A 22117-nucleotide genomic window follows, 5' to 3' on the forward strand; every position below is an offset into this window, starting at 1 on the left:
TTCAAGCACTGTGGAGTTGCTAATTAGGGCTCTACAGAGTGGTGGTGGTGAATACAGTTCCCCTGGTTAAACAGAGGGTAGCATGCAGGAATTAAGCGGCAGAGTCAAGCAGTGGCTAGAACACAGGACAAAAATGTCTTCTCCGGGGCACACGGGCAAGTTTATAGCTCTGCCACATAATGCAGGTTTGGAAAGTCTGTGCTGAGTACTATATATATAAAAATCTCTGTCTTCCAATATTAATTCTAAAGAACTACCTTGTCATGGGAGGAAATTACTTTTAATTTCCCTTCTAGTAGCCACTAAACCACAGCACCCAAAGATCTGTTTCAATACTAAACTGCATCTATACTAAGATGGTCACATACAAGGGTTAAACATTTGCTCTGTTCTGCTCCTGTTGTCATATCTCTAACTGTTATCAAAACAAATTTTGAAGAGAAACAGGACACTGTAAATGATAAACAATTAAAACCAAAGCTGCCTAAAATAAAGGCATAAGCCTTAATTCTCTAAGGCTGTCTATGAATAAATCACTATATTTAAACTTAAAGAGAGGTCAATGCTCTGAAGTGAGTACAAAGACACTTTCAAATCTTTTCCTCCTGCTATCTTCAGTGAAGTCCATCTGTGAGAAGAGTTAAAGTGGGTTATATCTCAAAATACAACAATATCCAACTCTGATGATCCATACAAACTGCAACCTAATGTTAATTCTCTGGAGTGTATTTTACCTTTGGCAAGAGAGAACCAGAGTGATAAAGATGAAAGTCCTTAAAGATCAGTCTAATATGAAAATAATTCATCAGTCTATTGGGCGTTTATCTGCCTTAGCCCAACTCAGTTCAACAGAGTAATTCAGTTTAATAAATATTTATTAAGAGGATTTTTTAAAAGATGAGTAAAATATAGTCTCTGTCTTCCATGGGCATACAATCTAATAAGGGGCTGAATTAGCTACATAAATGACTAAGAAATAAGGTACAGCCAGTTTAAAGACAGGGAGCGTGGAGCTCGGGAAAGGCTGCATGAGGAGTAGAATTTTGGAAAGACGAAATAAAAGAACTGTCAAGAGGGAAAAAGCAGAAGTACCATTTTGAAGAGACGAGACTAGTTCAGTTCAGCTGAAACTTAGGGTGCATTTAGCGGAGTAGCAAGACATAAATTATATATTTAAATACTAGTTGAAGTCAGTAGACAAAGTGCCACAGAGATCTACAATCATAACACCATCCACAATTAGAAGATAAAGATCAAGGGAATGGTAAGATACCCAGGGCCAGGGCAGCAAATTTTGATTAAAATGTATATGCCCCTACAGAGGTCAATGAGAACTGAGGCTTCTGCATTCACATAGTTATGAGGACTAAGATCTAAGGCCCCTATACAACATGACTTCATTTGTTCAGGAAACCCTTGCCCAGGAAGATTAAGGACACAAACCAGTTGGTAGCTTTGCTGTTAGCTTTAGGAGCTTCTCAGAAATCCACTTAACATTAGACTCTGCTCAACCAGCTCCTTAGTATAATAAACTGCTGAACTGGGCAAACCTACTCACTTATCAAGTAAGAACCTGCTCACTAGACTTGCTCCAACTGCCCTCATCTACCACAAACTCCACGCGATGTTAATATGATCTTCGTACTGAAAGACCTGCTTTAAACCACTAGAAGTCAGACCCCAAACCCTACACATAGCCACCCATGGCCTCTCCTTTCTAAAGCAAGATCCTTTAGAGTGATGCTCACTCTCACTGCAGTAAATAAGAAACTTCGCTTAGTCTGATCAACAGGTTATTTTTGTCTGTTTGCTTTTTTTATTAACCATTTTTTAAACTGAAGTACAGTTAATTTACAATGTTGTGTTAGTTTCAGGTGTACAGCAAAGTGATTCAGTTATAACATCAACAGGTTATTTTGATGGTCTTTTTGGAAAGTTGACAGGTTGAATCCAGCCTTAAATTTAGAAATCTGCAATGTGTAGTAAGGGCATTAGCAAGCTGATATAGCTAACATGCAAACACAGGGGTTAGTAGAAATTAAGGTGTCTTCAAAAAATGATAGCTGAAAGAGTAAGCACCGATGACTGCACCTCTGCTGTCGTCCAACAGAGGTACAACAGCCAGTCTCTCTGAACGCTCACTTTGGCCAGCCTAGAAACATACAGACTCAGCCTGTGAAGACTAGTTATCGCTATCAAAGATGGATGGAAAAGATCTTTAAAATCATCCAAGTTTTTTTTTAATTTTCACAAAGCAACTGTCTCTAATCTTAACTGAATTTCCTAAGTAGACCTCCTCAAGAAAAGAAAATGAAGTGATTGGCAGATGGGAGTCTAATTACAAGTTAGCTTTCTTATGACAAACTAATACACAGTGGCATTCTTATGAGTTTGGTTAAAGCAAATCAGTTCAAGAAAATAATTCCTAGGTTGAATGAATGAAAAGTTGGCTCCAGTCCCCATTTATGAAGAAGAATTTGGAGCAGAGGAAAAGTAGGACAACCATAAGGGCTGCTCTCTTTATTCAACTTAATCCCTTAAAAACTCAGAGATACAAAATAAAGTCATAAAACTAAAGATCAAGGGTAACCTGGTTTGAAATGCCTCTTTTGTGTTTTTATCTATAGATGGTTACAAAACACAAACTATAAAGTTCAGCAAATACAGTTAAAAGAGCTGATGCTTTAGAGCCAGAGGCCTAGAAGTAATGGTCTATCCACTTCAACCAATACACAACACTACACATTTCAGAAAGAACTCTGGAGGGTAGAAGAACACTGGACTGAGAGGCTAAAGATCTGGATTTTAGGCCCTGATCATCTAGGCTCACTTGCTAACAAACTGACTCCCTTGTACCTTTCACTCTAGCTATACCAGACATTTTGCAGGTTCACACATCAATATACACCAATGTATACTCAAAACACGTTAGCTATTATCATTATTACTATTCCCTAAAAGCATCATGCTATTTCTTACTTCTGAGTCTTCACATCTGCTATTCCCTTGGCCTGGAATGCCTTTTAGTCCTTCAATAACCGAGTCAAGCCTCATCCAATTCTGCTTATTACATTTCCCTTCCTTTTAGATAACCCCAGTCATAGAAAAAACAATCCTAAAATTCATATGGAATGACAAAGGACTCTGAATAGTCAAAACAGTCCTGAGAAAGAACAGCAAAGCTGGAGGCACCACACTTCCTGACTTAGAGACATACTACAAAGCTATAGTAATCAAAGCAGTATGGTACTGGCATAAAGACAGCCACACAGACCAATGCAACAGAAGAGAGGGCACAGAAATAAACCCACACATATACAGATCTTCAGCAAGAGTGGCAAGACTACACAATGGGGAAAGGACAGTCTCTTCAACAAATGGTGCTGGAAAAATGGATCTCCACATGCAAAAGAATGAAACTGGACCCTTAGCTTACACCATACACAAAAATGAATTCAAAATGACTTAACTAAAAATAAGTTAAATGTGGGAATTCCCTGGCAGTCCAGTGGTTAGGACTCCATGCTTTCACTGCCAAGGGCCCTGGTTTGATCTGGTCAGGGACCTAAGATCCCACAAGCCACGCAGCACAGCCAAAAAAAAAGTTAAATGTGAGACCTGAAACTATAAATATCCTCGAAGAAAATGTAGAGGAAAAGCTTCATGACACAGTCAATTTTAAAACATCTTCATCACCCCAAAAGAAACCCCATATCCATTAGGAGTGACTCCCCATTTCCCCATCCCCCCAGCACTTGACAACCACAAATCTACTTTCTGTCTCCATAGATTTGCCTATTCTAGACATTTCAAATAAACAGAATAATTAAATATGTCGTCTTTGTGACTGGCTTCCTTCATTTAGCAGAATGTCTTCAAGGTTTATCCGTGTGGTAGTATGTAACAGTATTTCTTTTTTTTCTTTTTTGCCAAAAATATTCCATTTTATGGATATACCTCATTTAATATATCTATTCATCAAGTAAGTGATGGATATTTGAGTTGTTTCTACTTTTTGACTCATAAATAGTGCTGCTAGGAACATACATATAAAGTTTTGCTTCGATGTATATTTTTATTTCTCTTGGGTATAAACCTAAAAGTGGTATTGCTGGGTTATATGATAACTCTGCTTAACTTTTTGAAGAACTGGTGACAGTTTTTCTAGAGCAGCTATACCATTTATATTACCCTCAGCATATATGAGGGTTCGCATCTTCGTGAATGCTTGTAATTGTCCCCCTTGCAAAAAAATTAACCATTCTTATGCATGTAAAGTGGTATCACATTGAGGTTTTGACTTGAGTTTCCTTAATGATTAAAGATGTTGAGCATTTCCTAAAAAAAAAAAAAGCTTCGTGACACTGGGCACCAAGAAATATGACACCAATATCACAACAAAAGCAAAATTAGAAAAGTAGGACTATGCCATACCACAAAGCTCCTGCATGGCAAAGAAGACAATTGAGAGTGAAAAGGTAACCTAAGGACAGGAGAAAATATCTGCAAACCATGGATCTGATAAGGGGTTAATATCCAAGATATATAAGGAACTCCTATAACTGAATAGCAAAAAACAAACAAACAGAAACAAACCCAACTTAAAAATGCACAAAGGACTTGAATAGACATTTCTCCAAAAGACATATAAATGGCCAACAGGTATATGAAAAGGATGCTCAACATCACTAATCATCAGGGAAACACAAATCAAAACTACAATGAGATACCACAGTCACATCTGGTAGGATAGCCATTATCAAAAAAGAAAATAAAGTGTTGGTAAGGATATGGAGAAATTAGAACACTTGTACACTGCTGATGGGAATGTAAAATGGTTCAGCTACTATGGAAAGCAGTATAGAAGTTCCTAAAAAATTAAAAACAGAACTACCATATGACCCAGTAATCCCACTGCTGGATATTAATCCAAAAGAACTAAAAACAGTACCTTGAAGAGATATTTGCAGCATTATTCACAATAGCCAAGAGGTGGAAACAACCTTAAACAACCATCAGTAGATGAATGGATAAAGACAGAGTGATATATACATGTCAATAAAATATTACTCAGCCTTAAAAAAAAAGGCTTGTCTTATGCTACAACACGAACAGACGTTGAGGACACTGTGCTCAGTGAAATAAGACAGTCACAGAAGGACAAATACAACATGATTCCATTTATATGAGGTATCTAAAGTTGTCAAACTCAGAAGCAGAAAGTAGGAGGGTGATTGCCGAGGGCTGGCGGGGTGGAGAAAATGGGGAGCTGCTATTCAAGGGGTAGATGTTTCACTCACGCAAGATGGAAACGCTCTAGAGATCTGCGGCACAACAAAGCGCGTACGGTTGGCAGTAACGTATGGCATGTGTTTACTACAGTAAGAAAGAAAAGATAACCCAGTCCTCATCCAAACCTAGCGATAGTTCTTACTACTTGGATAACTGCTTAGGTCTAAGTAGCAATGGAGGGAAAGTCAAGTTGCTCAGCCTGAATAGGGGAGTCTTAGCTGCTAGTACATGTTATTGTAAAACATCAACAAGAAAGCAAAGCCATAAGCAAGGAAGAAAGTTCTTACCCCAGCTATCTGTCAAACTTCTTTTAAAAGAGTAATGGTAGGGCTTCCCTCGTGGCACAGTGACTGGGAGTCCAGCTGCCAATGCAGGGGCCACAGGTTTGATCCCTGGTCCAGGAAGATCCCATATGCCACGGAGCAACCAAACCCATGCGCCACAACTGCTGAGCCTGCGCTCCAGAGCCTGCGAGCCACAACTACTGGAGCCCGTGCTCTGCAACAAGAGAGGCCACCGCGATGAGAGGCCCGCACACCGCAGCAAGGAGTAGCCCCTGCTCGCCGCAACTAGAGAAAGCCCGTGCGCAGCAACGAAGACCCAATGCAGCCAAAAATAAACAGATAAAATGAATTAAAAAAAAAAAAAAGAGTAATGGTAGTTTCAAGGCCAAATTACACTATACTCATAGTAAGCAAATCTTGTTTTTAATCCTGCCCTGTGTATGCGGGGCACACACAAATAGTCTTTGAATGTAGCACAACTAGCCAACAGTATGAAGCTGGCTTACAAAATGTTACCAAGGGTAAAGAAGAAATAACCTTAAATTTCCTGTCACAATCGCCTGTATTTCTACAGTGCTCTGGTGAAATTCTTATAAAAGACCTGAAAAGACAAGACAATCTTCTCGAGTTCCAACCAGCACCACTATTACCCACACAATAAGCTTATCTCTTACGATGGTAAAGATGCAGTTCCAAATAGAGGCTTTCAATATGTTTCTAACTACAACCCACAGTAAGAAATGTATATTATTATTCATATCTATAAACACATACATATCTAAATAAAGCTACACAATTTCATCAAATAACATAGTTTAAATGTATATTACTACATATATGCACCTTAATATCTTTATTTACTGTCTAATTAACACTGCTTGTAGTACCAAAATAAATGTCACAAACTACTAATGGGCATAACCTACAGTCTGAGAAACACTGTACTAGAAACACAACACTGAACGTGCTACACAATTGCAAGGTTCCAAAGCACATGGCAAAATGTCTATTAACAATGACACTGGGACCTGCTCACAAATATTTACACCTTTGCACTCTTGGTATAGCTGCTTGAATCATTTAAAAGCTGCTCTTTTCTCTGCGAGGTAAAAGGAAAGATTAGATTATTTTCCCAGAATTCTACTGGCTCCCAAGGTATGCACTGGAGATAAACTCTATCTGAGTAGTCAGCATGCAATTAGGATTTCTCCAAAAATATAAATGATAATGTCATTACTAAATAATGGCTGAATTATAAAGGATATATGGTAACTACAAAAACCCATTTCCTTTCTTAAATAAGATAGAGCAACTTAAGTATGGTTTTACGTGTCAACAGCAAGGGCATATAACTAATTCCTAGCTACCTTAAGAATAAGAGACTTCAAAATCTTACAAATGTGCTCAGGGCTCCTTTTCAAAACGCCATCCTCTCTCCAGCAGAGTCCCCGTACTCTTTCTTTTTAATATCCTTCCTCCAGCTACATTCCCATAAATTTGCTTTACTTACCATCCTTCCACTTTAACTTACTTTTTTATGATAGGAAGAAAGGGCAGATGCCTCTACAAGAGGCTCCAGATCTCCTTGGTGGATGTCATTGTCACCTCTGCTTGTACCATCAAGTTGGTGCCCTTTTCTGAGCCTTATATCTGGCTCTGGAGTCCTGCTGTACTCCAGTCGGGTTTCCGCTGTCTCGTTCATGGGATACCCCCGCCTTTCTTACAAAGAGGTCTTTCTGTTCTTTCTTCTTGGGAGGATGGACTTTTAGGATAGGGAGTTGACCCTAAGGAGAGAAAGTTTTGAATTAACATATTTGAATGAGTGATGGGGGAAGACATATGTTGTATGATTTATTATACACTAAAACTAGAATTTTCTGCAATCATTAAGAATAAAATAATAATGTATTTTTAAAAACCTACACTTGGGCTTCCCTGGTGGCGCAGTGGTTGAGAATCTGCCTGCCAATGCAGGGGACACAGGTTCGAGCCCTGGTCTGGGAAGATCCCACATGCCGCAGAGCAACTGGGCCTGTGAGCCACAACTACTGAGCCTGCGCGTCTGGAGCCTGTGCTCCACAACAAGAGAGGCCACGATAGTGAGAGGCCCGCGCACCGCAATGAAGAGTGGCCCCTGCTTGCCACAACTAGAGAAAGCCCTCGCACAGAAACGAAGACCCAACACCGCTAAAAATAAATAAATAAATAAATAAATAATTTTAAAAAAAACCTACACTTGCTGATAAAGAGGACTGCCAAAATCTACTTTTAAATGAAAAAAGCAGGATACCAAAGACATGTATAATGTGCCCACTTATACATTATAAAAGTATAAAATCGTGAATAAGTATACATGTGTACATAGAATACCTATTTATTTGAAATTGTGCTCTTGGTCCAGAGGCACACAGGGAAGAACCTAGGGTCTGGAGTGAGAAGGCTTACCCTTCATTTTGTTCTGCCTGCATTGTTTTTACCACATGCCATCTAATACTTTTTCAATTAAAAACATACCTAACTGTAGAAAGAATATATGTGGATTTTATGTACTACAACTAGGTTTTACATATCCAATCTCATTTAAATCATCACAATGACCCTTCAGGGTATTTTGAGTTCTACTTCACAGGTGAGGAAACCAAAATTCACCATACTTTTATGAAATAAGACAATGTCTCTGACTGACATGGCACATATTATTGGTTATGTTTTGCATTTAAGTTGCTTAATGTCTGAAATTTCAGTATTTTTGAGCTGCTTTGAACTCCAAGTAGATTACTCTGGAAGGCAAGAGCACACTCCTATTATATCCCTGAGTTCCCAGAAAGCACTACGCACATAAATGTTTAACGAACATGACAGATGATATTTAAATGTTCTTAAGTGGTAAAAACACATTCAGAGATCATCAATATTTCTCTAAACTGGATCTCAAAAGTTTCCTAGGAGTTCAATAATTTCAAGTCCTTGGCCCTCTACCTAATAACTCACAGGACAAAAGCTTATTTTAGAGATTTAAGTTACATATCCAAATAAGGTGATTATCACAGCCAATCCAACTAGAAAGACAAAAACAGGAAGAAGCCAAGGTACATGTTGTGCTCATAAATCCCATGGGATTCAAAATTTTTACTGTGGCAGAGGAGGAGTGGGGCAATGTGGGAGGGCCTGGATAGTACGAAGAGAGGGTAAAAGATGCACTTAGTGTTCATATGTGGATACACAAGGCTAAGAATTGGCCCAACAGTTCGAATTAGACTAAGAATTAGCCAACTGTTAGTTTCATAAATCATCTGAGTTTGTTGTAGGAGTTCTCTCAAGTTTTTATAACAAGAACAAACACAGTCTTTAAGGATCACCAAATCTGGGCCTGTGCCTATCACATAAGGGCCTGAGCCAGCATATTCTAATAATGAGATTATAAACTATGCTATTAATACCCAATGCTGAAAGATGAAACAATGCTAGTGATTTATATTTATTTACAAAGCTGTTTCACACCCACCATTTCACTTTGTTTCAGGGAAGAGGGAGCTAACATTTACTGGGGATTGACAAAGTTAAATTCTGTACCAGAGAATTTACAGGCGGTATCTCACATAATTCTTACATATGGCCCTCTGAGGTATCTTATCCCCATTTTACAGAAGTGGAAACTGAGGCTCAGAGATTAGGCAACTTATCCAAGGCCATTAATCTCTAAGAGTAGCTGGAACAATGAACTGTCCAGCTGTACTTGGATAAATGATTTTCTTGCTAAGAAGAATAAAAAATAGGGAAAGTATTTGGAACTAGGCTTTAACTTGCTCTGATTCTTAACAGTAAAAGGAAGTGAGATACGAGATGGAAAGTAAGACTTCAGAGTACCATTATCTGTTAACCAGAAGAGTTAATCTCTATTCTACTTCCTCAGGAATTTTTCGTTGGTCAGGATTCTAAGAATACTACGCTATATTACACAGAACTAAGACAAAAAAAGAGAAAAGAAAAGAATCCAATACAAACAGCTGGCAGGAAGGAACAAGTAACTGAGAGGTGCTCTGAATTTATCAGTAGACATAGAAGTCCAACACAAATCCAACCGGGTGCATTTTCAGCAAGTAGGGCAGATCTAAGGTCTTTTAAAATCTCTGAGTGGCCAGTGGGGATGAGGAAAGAAAGAAAATACTAATGTGAGTGTTTCAATTCCTACACCTCCTCTACAGGTTGCAAGGCCTCTTGCCCCCAATATCTAGATTAAATATACTTTTACTGAATGAATTATTATACCTGCAGTGTTTATTGGAAAAGAAACTCATTTTCTGTATAAAATTGCTTAACATGCACCCTATTACTTTTAAAAAATGTTTTCACAAACTAATTTAAGTATTGACATAAATAACTTATTTTTAAATTTGCTAAGGCTTCTTCCCAGTAGATAGTCTGTTTTACAGGTGATCAAATATGAAACTATGAAACAAAAGAAGTAAAATGGAAACTTGACCTCACACGTTCTCGGAGCAGAGACACAGGCGTCACTAACTCTGCTCAAAAGCAATGGAGATTTGCCAAGCAGAGTAGAGGAAAGGTGTTCTGTACAGAGAAAACAGCATATGCAAGGCAAGGACTCCAGGGTCTGTTGAGAAATCAGAGAACAGGGACAAGAAAGAACTCAGATGACGCAGGCTTTTTGCTCACGCAGCCGAGCATATAGAGGATGCCATTCACTGATGATTCAGGGGAGAAGCAAATTCACAGCAGAAGAAGAATGAATTTGTTTTCAGAAATGGTGTCTGAAGTGAAAGAAATGTTCACTTGGCACCAGGAAACATAAATCTGGAATTCAGAAGAGAGAATGAGTTTGAAAACAGAACTAGGGATTACTAGGATTAAAAGTCATAATACTAGGGACTTCCCTGGTGGCGCAGTGGTTAAGAATCCGCCTGCCAATTCAGGGGACATAGGTTCAAGCCCTGGTCCGGGAAGATCCCATATGCGGCGGAGCAACTAAGCCCGTGTGCCACAGCTACTGAGCTTGCGCTCTAGAGCCCGCAAGCCACAACTGCTGAAGCCCACACATCTAGACCCTGTGCTCCACAACAAGAGAAGCCACCACAGTGAGAAACCCGCGCACCGCAATGAAGAGTAGCCCCCCCTCGCTGCAACTAGAGAAAGCCTGAGCGTAGCAACGAAGACCCAACGCAGCCAAAAATAAATAAATTTATTTTTAAAAAAGAAAAGTGATTTAGCATAATAATAGTTAACAACACAGGACAAAATCCTTTGGGAAAAAAAAAGTTATACAAAGGACTGAGGAGGGATAAGGATCAAAGTAAAAAAAACCCAGGAGAATACCAAATATTAAAGTCAGGACTGGACCCTCATCTGTTGACTCCCAGTCAAATGTACTCACACCAAGTTTCCTTCCCAGTGGGAAAGCAATGGAAAATTTAAAACTCACACTTCTTAGACTTCACTTTCTCTTCAAATAATACTGCATAAGGTAAATTATTATGTTGCTTAAAAGCACCAAGGTTGCTTAAATGGTAACTCAAAAGCAATTTTCTCTACCTGAACAAACTGCTAACTTAATGGTTTGATACTTCTGGTCTAGAAATTTAGCTCTATCCCAGGAAAGGTATTTTCTAAAATCCAGTACTTGTCTGCATGTTCCATGAGGCAAAGGTTTCTGTTTGCTCACTGCTGAAAACCAAACTGCAACAGATGCACAGTAGACATTCAGTAAAGGTTTCTTGTATGAATGAATAAGTGTCTTATTCTCCAGGGGAAAAACAGAAGAAAAGGAATTAATATTATTTATGTCATATTTAATCAGTTATATTGGACTTCCCACCAAAGGTAGACTATATTATAGTACAATGTATTACTTCACCTATTTCATAATTTTAATTTTTATGTTGCCCCCAATTTTAAAAGAGCAGGCAAGCTGTGGAAAATAGTATGGCAGTTCCTCAAATAAATTAAAAATACATTTACTATATGACCCAGCCAATTCCACTTCTGGGTATGTACTCACAAGAACAGAAAGCAGGGTCTTGAAGAGACATTTATACACTCATGCTCATAACAGCATTATTCACAATAGGTAAAACGTGGAGCAGCCCAAGTGTCCATCAATGGATAAACAAATAAACAAAATGTGGTCTATACATACAAGAAAATATTCAGCCTCAAAAAAAGAAGAAAATTCTGACACAAGCTACAACCTGAATGAACCTGAGGACCTTATGATTCCACTTGCCATAGGTTATTTAAAGTAGTCAAATTCATAGAAAGTACAATGGTGGTTGCCAGGGGCTGGGGCAAAGAGGGAATGGAGAGTTACCATTTAATGGGTATTAGCTTCTGTTTTGCAAGATGAAAAAAAGAGTTCTGCAGATAAATGGTGGTGATGGCTGCAACAACATGGATATACAACATGACTACACACTTAAAAATGGTGACGGGGCCTCCCTGGTGGCGCAGTGGTTGAGAGTCCGCCTGCCGATGCAGGGGATACGGGTTCGTGCCCCGGTCTGGGAGGATCCCATATGCCGCGGAGCGGCTGGGCCCGTGAGCCATGGCCGCTGGGCCTGCGCATCCAGAGCCTGTGCTCCGCAACGGGAGAGGCCACAACAGTGAGAGGCCCGCATACCGCGAAAAGAAAAAAAAAAAAAAAAAAAAAAATGGTGACGATAGTAAATTTTATGTTACGTGTATTTTGCACATTTTTTAATGGGTGGGGTGGAAATATACTATAGTACTATATGGCCTCTTTGTCTAGTAAACTTTTTATTCATGTAAAAAATACATTCGGAAAAGCACACAAAGCACACAAAGTTGACAAAGTATAAATGCTGTGTAACCAACAACAAACAACATTCTAGCACCCAGAGGACCTCTCTCCCCCATCACTGTAAAGCTTTTTAAGGTGTTAAGTTTAAGAGGTCCAACCCCTTTCCTTGCCAGTTAATGTGATACAATCTTCCAGCAAGGTTCTCTAAAGACTTGCCAACTGCCACGGACCTTAAGTCTTCAAATTCTAAGGGCCAGTGGTATAATGTCCCTTTGTATTAACTGGGACACAGCAAGTAGGGTGCAGTAAGTACTGAGTCTAGTGGCATCGCTTTCTAGTTCTATAATTAGATTATTCAGTGGTAGAGGACAGGCTGCAAAATATGTCCCATGATTTTGTTGGCTTCCTCTAAGTTGAAAGTAGCCAATTTCAAAGTGACTTGGAAAGTTGTATACTGAAATTATTCCAGTGTGGTCTGTCATTCCACACTGAAGTATGCGTTTGAAGTTAGTGCATGGTTAATGAGATTTCTGGTATCAAGTTCATGCTCTTCCTTGATTGGAAACCTGAGTGGCACAGAATGTTCTATGTGGAAGTATCAGTATGTTATGCCCCTCATGACCTTTTCTTTCAGACTTCAATGTGAAATAAAATATGTGATGCAAATCTGAACTACTAATAATGAAACCAGATTATTTTTTTTAGGATGGAATAGTTTATTTCAACAGTGGGACCAGCAGGGATATTAAAGGCAGCAGGTTTTCTTTTGAATACTAGCCATTTTTTCTCTTTACAAATCATTATTAAAAATAAGTACTAGATGTGTTACCCTGACTGGCTTATAAATCTTCAGAGAACCTTGTTGGCAGATTTCTATCACATTAACTGGCAAGGAAAGGTGTTGGACCTCTTAAACTTAACACTTTAAAAAGCTTTACCTTCTGCTCTGGGTGGGAGGTGGGAATAAAAGTCACCACCTAACTCTTAAAAAAAAAAAAAAAAAAAAAGCTTTACTGTGGGAATTTCCTGGGGGTCCAGTGGTTAGGACTCGGTGCTTTCACTGCCAGGAACCAGGTTCAAGCCCTGGTCAGGGAACTAAGATCCCACGAGCCGCTTGGCACAGCCAAAAACAAAAAAGAACATAAAAAGCTTTATAGTGGGGCTTCCCTGGTGGCGCAGTGGTTGAGAGTCCGCCTGCTGATGCGGGGGACACGGGTTCGTGCCCCGGTCTGGGAAGATCCCACATGCCGCAGAGCGGCTGGGCCCGTGAGCCGTGGCCGCCGAGCCTGCACGTCCGGAGCCTGTGCTCCGCAACGGAAGAGGCCACAACGGTGAGAGGCCCGCGTACCGCCAAAAAAAAAAAAAAAAAAAAAAAAAAAAAAAGCTTTACAGTGATGGGGGAGAGGGGTCACACAGCCCAAATCTACCTGTTTCCCTCCACTCTTACTTCCTGGTTCAAGCCACCAGCATCTCTCACCTGTCCTAATAGAATAGCCAGTAAAGTCTCCTGGGATCCACTTCTGTTACCCACTCACCCACCCCACCCCTTATCCTCAGAATCCAGTCCTCACAAAGCGGTCACAGCAGATCTTTCTCAAAACACAGTCCCTTACTTTTTGAGCCCTCCAATGGCTTTCCTTTACACCTAAGGGACGTCTTACCCTGGCTTACAAAACCTTAGATGATTAGCCCCTAACTCTGGCCTCATTCTGTACCACTCTCCCCCTTGCCCACTACGTTCCAGCCACAGTGACTTCCCATCTACTCCCCAAACACCACAAAGGCTCAAATGGCTCTATGTCACCTGGTTCCCAAGGCCTGGAATGCTCATCGCCCAGATCTTCCCATGGCTGGGCTCCTTCTTCACATGCGGATCTCAACTTAAGGGTCACTGACTCAAAGAATCCTTCTCTGACCACATAATCTCAGTCACTCCTTATCACATCACCTTTTAATCTCTTCCACAGCACTTGTCTCTGGTATTTCTTTGTTTACTTACTACTGGTCTTTTCTCACTAGACTGAAAACTCCTGAAAGAAGAGACATTATATTGGGTTGGCCAAAAAGTGCCTTTGGTTTTTAAGTAAAAATAAACACATTTTTCATTTTCACCAAGAACTTTATTGAACATATTCACCCTTTTCTTCCACTGCCTTCTGCCATTTTTCAGGCAACTTCATAATTCCATCTTCCCAAAACTTTTTATCTTTCTTTCTTTCATTCATTCATTTATTTTGGCTGTGTTGGGTCTTCATTTCTGTGCAAGGGCTTTCTCTAGTTGCAGCGAGTGGGGGCCACTCTTCATCGCGGTGCACGGGCCTCTCACTGTCGCGGCCTCTCTTGTTGCGGAGCACAAGTTCCAGATGTGCAGGCTCAGTAGCTGTGGCTCACGGGCCCAGTTGCTCCGCAGCATGTGGGATCTTCCCAGACCAGGGCTCGAACCCGTGTCCCCTGCATTGGCAAGCAGATTCTCAACCACTGCACCACCAGGGAAGCCCAACTTTTTATCTGTTTGAGCAAGGAACTGGTCCAGGTACCTTTTACAGTCTTCCAGGGAATTGAATTTTTTTCCATTAAGAGAATTTTGTAAAGACCGAAATAAATGGAAATCTGAAGGTGCAATGTCTGGTGAATATGGCAGATGAATCAGAACTTCCCAGCCAAGCTGTAACAGTTTTTGTCTGGTCATCAAAGAAACACACGGTCTTGCGTCATCCTGATGGAAGATTACACGTTTTCTGTTGACTAATTCCAGATGCTTTTCATCGAGTGCTGCTTTCAGTTGGTCTAACTGGGAGCAGTACTTGTTGGAATTAATCGTTTGGTTTTCTGGAAGGAGCTCATGGTAGAGGACTCCCTTCCAATCCCACCATATACACAACATCAACTTCTTTGGATGAAGACCGGCCTTTGGTGTGGTTGGTGGTGGTTCTTTTCACTTGCCCCACGATCTCTTCTGTTCCACATTATTGGACAGTATCCACTTTGCATCTCCCATCACAATTTATTTTAAAAATGGAACACTTTCATTACGTTTTAGGAGAGAATCGCATGTGGAAATATGGTCAAGAAGGTTTTTTGCACTTAACTTACGCGGAAACCAAACATCATAGTCATCGACAGAACCAAGCTGGTGCAAATTATTTTCAGCGCTTGATTTGGATATTCTGAGTAGGTCGGCTATCTCTCGCATGGTATAATGTTGATTGTTTTCAATTAATGTCTCGATATGATCACTTTTAACTTCAACTGGTCTACCCAACCGTGGAGCATCGTCCAGTGAGAAATCTCCAGCACAAAACTTCGCAAACCACTTTGGACACATTCAATCAGTCAGAGCACCTTCTCCATACACTGCACAAATCTTTTTTTTGCGTTTCAGTTGTGTTTTTACCTTTCTTGAAATAATAAAGCATAATAGGCCAAAAATGTTGCTTTTTTCTTCCATCTTCAATATTAAAATGGCTACACAAAAATTCACCAATTTGGGTAAGTTTTTTCTTTTTTTAAATGCACACTGATATGTCAGCTGTCACAATACAATCTAACAAAATTGTTTCGAATGAAGTTGAAGACAACTAAGTGCTATGAGAACCACCTTACGGAAAAAAAGAATGAACCTTTTGGCCAACCCAATATATCTTCTTTACACCCCAGTACCTAAAATAGCTTCTGGCACACAGTAGGTGTATTCACTAAATATCTGCTGAATAAATAAGTGGGGAATTACTACCCACACTTCAAGAATAAGTTCATAGGCAGAAACTAATTTCCCTGACATCCCCAGGCTCCTGACACTAACTCTTTTATTCTTCTCATTTACTAATGTTTCTAGTATAGTACTTGTCAGAATTTATTGCATTTTTTTGTTTACGTGCCTGTCTTCCCCTCCTGCAATGCAAAACTTCTCAAGGTCAGGGACCCTTTTTTGGAATCCATTTTTGTATCCACAACACCAAGCTTGGTCTGGGATGCAAAGGAGCTTAAAAATCTTTGCTGTATGATGATGAGGAGGAGGGGGAATGACAGGAACAGCTAACATGCAATGAGTGCTAACATTTCCCATGGATTATCTCTTTAAATCCTTGCAACAATCCTGGAGGATAGGTACAATTATTTCCTCCATTTTGGAAATGACAAAATGCCCAGAGAGGTTATAAATAACATGCCTGAGATAACTACAGTAATAAGTGGCAATCTAATCTATCTAATCAATCTAACAGACAAGTTAATGCTCTTATCCCCAACCTTCTATGTTAGCATGAACCATAAGTTGTTCTCAAATAAATGCATGATAGCACTTAAGTGACAAAAGCAGGAGTTAACACTGACAGTACACTGTACTTTACAGCGATGTTGAAAATATTAAGAAACAATCAAGAAATGGGGAGGAGGGCTTCCTTGGTGGCGCAGTGGTTGAGAATCTGCCTGCCAATGCAGGGGACACGAGTTCGAGCCCTGGTCCAGGAAGATCCCACATGCTGCGGAGCAACTAAGCCTGTGCGCCACAACTACTGAGCCCACGTGCCACAACTACTGAAGCCTGCGTGCCTAGAGCCCATGCTCTGCAACAAGAGAAGCCACCGCAATGAGAAGCCCACGCACCGCAACAAAGAGTAGCCCCTGCTCGCTGCAGCTAGAGAAAGCCCGTGCACAGCAACGAAGACCCAACGCAGCCAAAAATAAATTAATTAAATAAATAAATTTAAAAAAAAAAAGAAATGAGGAGGATCTTGGAGACTTGCCCCATACCAGAAGCAATAAAATGATTGGTTAAAATTGGAATTCTTCCCAAACACTCAAAACATTTCTCAGTAGAAAAATGTCAATAAAAAAACCTGATAACTGGGAAAAGAATAACTGATAAAATGGGAAAAGTTCCCAACATATGTTACTAACTGATACAGCTCTTCCAAAAATGATACAGTTGATAACTGAGAAGGAGCAACACCTAGATTTTTAAGACAGGCACTACCACACTTTCATGTTCATAAAATCTTAACTGATGTAAGCACAAAGAAACATTTCAAATCAAATGCAGTTTATTTTTTAAAGATTATTTTGAAGCTATAAAGACAGGCAACACTCTGTATCATTTACACTACTTTCTTTCCTAGCATGAAGTAGGGCAACTTTTAAGTACAATCACAAGGAACCTTTTCTAACTTACTGCCCAACCCCACTGACCAACTTTCCGGAGAAGAAATCAGGCAAATCTTATGCTGTGAAGTAGAGTTGGGGGAAAAGCCAGTGAAAGCCTACCTCTCTCAGTCTTGAGACCTACTTCAGAAGGCACAGTATTACTACCTATCACTATAAAAGTTTAGAGGCTAATTTAGAGGTTACCAAGTGCCAGATAAAGTGAGCTTTTATACATACTCTCATTTAACTTTAAAACCCTGCCTGTTACAGATAGTATGATCTCTGTTTACAAACGAGAGGACTGAGGGTAAGACTATTCAAGGTTATACAAGTTACAAAATAGAGAAGCAAGAACTACCCAGATTAGGCCCTCTCCATTATACGACACTGCCTCCCACAAAGGTAAGTGGTTCCATTTTTTCTGGTCATGGTCATAATGTTATCTCTTTGAAGGGAGGTGAATTGCTGCTTAACACTTACTGGAGCCAACTTGGAACCAGGCTAAGTAGTTGGACTTTCACCCATCATCTCATTTAATCCTCCAGCAATCCTTATGAAACGGGGTCCCATTTTACAGATGAAGAAACTGACATTAAAGGAGATCAAATAAGTCATCAATGACACAAACTTAAGTGGAGACTATGAATTCAAATCTGTATCTAACTCCAAAGACCATACTTTACCACCATCTTACAGGGCTTCATTAAAGGCACATATAGTCCATTAAAGCCACTGGTCATGGTCATGGATAAAAAACACCTTTATAAAAAGGATTCGAGGACCTGGTGGCACAGTGGTTAAGAATCCGCCTGCCAATACAGGGGACACGTGTTCGAGCCTTGGTCCGGGAAGATCCCATATGCCGTGGAGCAACTAAGCCCATGCACCACAACTACTGAGCCCTCACGCCACAATTACTGAAGCCCGCGCACCTAGAGCCCGTGCTCCACAACAACAGAAGCCACCTCAAGGAGAAGCCCGCGCACCGCAACAAAGAGTAGCCCCCACTCGCCGCAACTAGAGAAAGCCCGCGCGCAACAACAAGACCCAATGTAGCCAAAAATAAATTAATTAATTAAAGAAAAAAAGGATTTGATACAACTCTTATAGCCATGTTACAATGGTTGTTTCCATTTCCCAAGATCTGTAAGTAACCCTGAGTTTCTAAAACAAAGAACAGTACACAAAAATGCAAACGTACATGATAGGAACAACAGTCCTGAACGTTATAGTCAGAGAAATCCTGACAAGCCCATGATATATAAATTGTCATATCTACACTAAACCAAAATATGTAAATTATGCGAAGAATTCCTTTCATAAATCATCTGCACTATAATACCATATAACCACACTCTTGTTCCAACTATTTCAGAAATAAAATCTGTCCAGGTAAAATATATGATCTGTACAGTCAATGTTTCAGGCAAAATCAAAAACCCTACTTTGGTAAAGACCTGTCTCCATAAGTAAATAACAATCATTCAGGGCCCTATCTCATCCTGCATAACACCCTCCACAACATAAGTTTCTTTTTTGTTTTCTTGTTTCTACAATGCTGCAGATGGAGAAACCAAGAAGTGATTAGTTATCTTTCTCAATATCACAATCAGAAATCTACAAATAAAACTTGTGTCTACAACCTTTCCCAATATCACTAAATTCCACTAAACCACAAGGTCTTCTTTCAACCACAAATGTAAAAGAAAAGGAATGGGAAAAAAAAAACTAGAATATATAACTATCTGCAGACCTCACAGCAACTCTTCTCAGACTAAAAACCCTTTTTAAGTGGAAACAAAAATAGTTTTCATTCTTAAATTAAGTGATTTGTAGCGATTTCTATCAGACATTTCACAAACATTCACATTTACGTGTATAATTCTAAAATCAAAACTGAAAGTCTCGGACTTCCCTGGTGGCGCAGTGGTTAAGAATCTGCCTGCCGATGCAGGGAACATGAGTTCGAGCCCTGGTCCGGGAAGACCCCACATGCCACGGAGCAACTAAGCCCGTGCGCCACAACTACTGAAGCCCATGCACCTAGAGCCTGTGCTCCGCAACAAGAGAAGCCACTGCAATGAGAAGTCCACGCACAGCAACGAAGACCCAATGCAGCCAAAAATAAACAGATAAATAAAATCTTTAAAAAAAATTTTTTTAAAGACCCAATGCAGCCAAATAAACAAATTTATTTTAAAAAAAGTTTACCCTCAAACTGTCTGATACCTAGCTTCTATTTAAAAAGTGGTTGAGGGCTTCCCTGGTGGCACAGTGGTTCAGAATCCACCTGCCTTCAAAAAAAATCCACCTGCCAAAGCAGGGGACACGGGTTCGAGCCCTGGTCCGGGAAGATCCCACATGCCACAGAGCAACTAAGCCCGTGTGTCACAACTACTGAGCCTGCACTCTAGAGCCTGCGAGCCACAACTACTGAAGCCCACGCACCTAGACCCTGTGCTCCACAAGAGAAGCCACCGCAATGAGAAGCCCGCGCACCGCAAGGAAGAACAGACCCCGCTCGCCACAACTAGAGAAAGCCACGCACAGCAACAGAGAACCAAAGCAGCCAAAAGTAAATAAATACAATAAATTTATTTTAAAAATAAATAAATAAATAAATAAATAAAATAAAAAGTGGTGGAGAGAAATGACATTTGGATGAGATCTACAAAATGTGCTATATTTATCTACTCCTCTAGGATCAAGTAATCCACCAATGAATTACTCTGGCCCAGAAGTCACAAACTTGAACATTTGAAGCAAATGATGAAAGACAAAAAGGCTGTTATTATGTTGAACCAGAAACTGCTCAAAAGATTTACAATTCAAATTTAAAAACACAGTGTTAAACAGAGCTGTGGTAACTGGCTATGCATAGAAAAAAATTAGATCCCTGACTCACATCATATACAAAAGAAATTTTTTTTCAGGCAAGATCAAGATCTAAATATAAAATACCAAATTTCTAAAACTTTTAGAAAGAAATGCAGAGACCTAAATGACCTTGGAGTATGGAATAGATTTCTTAAATAAGGCACCAAGGACACAAACCAGTAAGAAAAATGATGATAGATTTGAAAATCCTTTCTATTCAACAAACCATATAAAAAGTTAACAGATAAGCCACACATACTAGAAAATACCTACAATTCATTTCACAGACATAACCAGGATATGCAATAAACTCCTAAAAGCAATTTTAGAAGGACAACCCAATTGTGGGAGAGAGACAGACAGGGACAGAGAGCTAAGAAATAGAAATCTGAGTAGTCACTCAACATTTCAACATGCTCAATCTCATAATTAATCAAGTTAAGATAATATCATTTCACATTCATCTGATTTGTAAACATGTAACAAATCTGACAATGTCACGGATCTGTAAGGATTTAGATATAGCAATTCTCATATCCTCATGCTAAAAAAACACAAAGTGACTCAATTCTGAAAAGCAATTTGGCAATATGTGATAGAACTTTAAATTCCCATAATCTCCATAATCTCAAACCCAGTAATTCCACTTTTGGGTAATTTACACCAGAGAACTTCATTTCAAACTTAGTAACCATACACACACACACACACACACACACACACACACATTTCACAGAATATTTAATCCTTATTGCAAAATAACCTGATATTTCTCTAAACTATTTTAATTCCTAAAGTGATTTCATAACCGATTAATGGTTCCCAACATGCAATTTGAAAAACTTGCCAAAGATCTTAAATACGTGCACAAGGATTTCTAACCAGGAATGTTCAATGTAGCACTGTTTTTAAAACAGGAAAAATAGAAACAACCTAATACCTATCAACACGAAAACAAATTTAAACTGGTTGTATTCGTATAATAATACAACTATACAGCAGATAAAAGTAATGACTAGGGCTTCCCTGATGGCGCAGTGGTTGAACGTCCGCCTGCCGATGCAGGGGACACGGGTTCGTGCCCCAGTCCGGGAAGATTCCACATGCCGTGGAGCGGCTGGGCCCGTGAGTCATGGCCGCTGAGCCTGCGCGTCCGGAGCCTGTGCTCCGCAACGGGAGAGGCCACAACAGTGAGAGGCCCGCATACCGCAAAAAAAAAAGTAATGACTATAACTAGGATGAACCATATGAAACTATCATTTTTGCAGGTCAAAAACGGTAAAAATATCAGCAATTTCATGAGTCTAAAAAAACTTGTTTCATGAAAAACAAGTTACAGAGTAGGTAGAATATTGCTTATATAAAGTTTGAAAATACCCAAAACATAATATTGATTTATGAATATACTCCTATGTAGTAATTATATAAAAACAGGTATTAGAAACACCAAATTCAAGATATCATTACTTCTGGGAAGAAAGTGAAATATAACCCAAGAAGGTGCTTCAACTGTATGTGAAAGGCTTTTCTTTAAAAAAAAAAAAAAAACAGGGAAGTGTGGGAAAACGTTGAGATCTGATATAACTGTATGGTAGATGTGTGAAGGTTAATTACCTTGGTCTCTGTATTCTCCCGTATGTTTGAAATACGTTAAGAAAAAAAAAATCTGTATTAGCCAACTAAAACACACATCTGCAGCCTAAATTCAAACCAACTGCTCCATATAAAACTTCTTTCATTGGCTTGA

General features: G+C 39.6%; 1 protein-coding gene across 1 annotated transcript in view; it reads right to left on the reverse strand.

Moving 5' to 3' along the window:
* Window positions 1–22117, reverse strand: part of ADIPOR2 (adiponectin receptor 2) — a 50275-nt gene that overhangs the window by 20680 nt on the left and 7478 nt on the right. Inside the window, exon 2 of the mRNA XM_081249625.1 lies at window positions 7108–7360. Coding sequence (XP_081105751.1) covers window positions 7108–7278 — 171 coding nt within the window. The 5' untranslated portion in view covers window positions 7279–7360. The remainder of the gene's footprint in view (window positions 1–7107; window positions 7361–22117) is intronic.

The sequence above is a fragment of the Mesoplodon bidens genome (assembly GCF_964165515.1).
Source record: "Mesoplodon bidens genome assembly, chromosome: 11".
NCBI lineage: Eukaryota > Metazoa > Chordata > Mammalia > Artiodactyla > Ziphiidae > Mesoplodon > Mesoplodon bidens.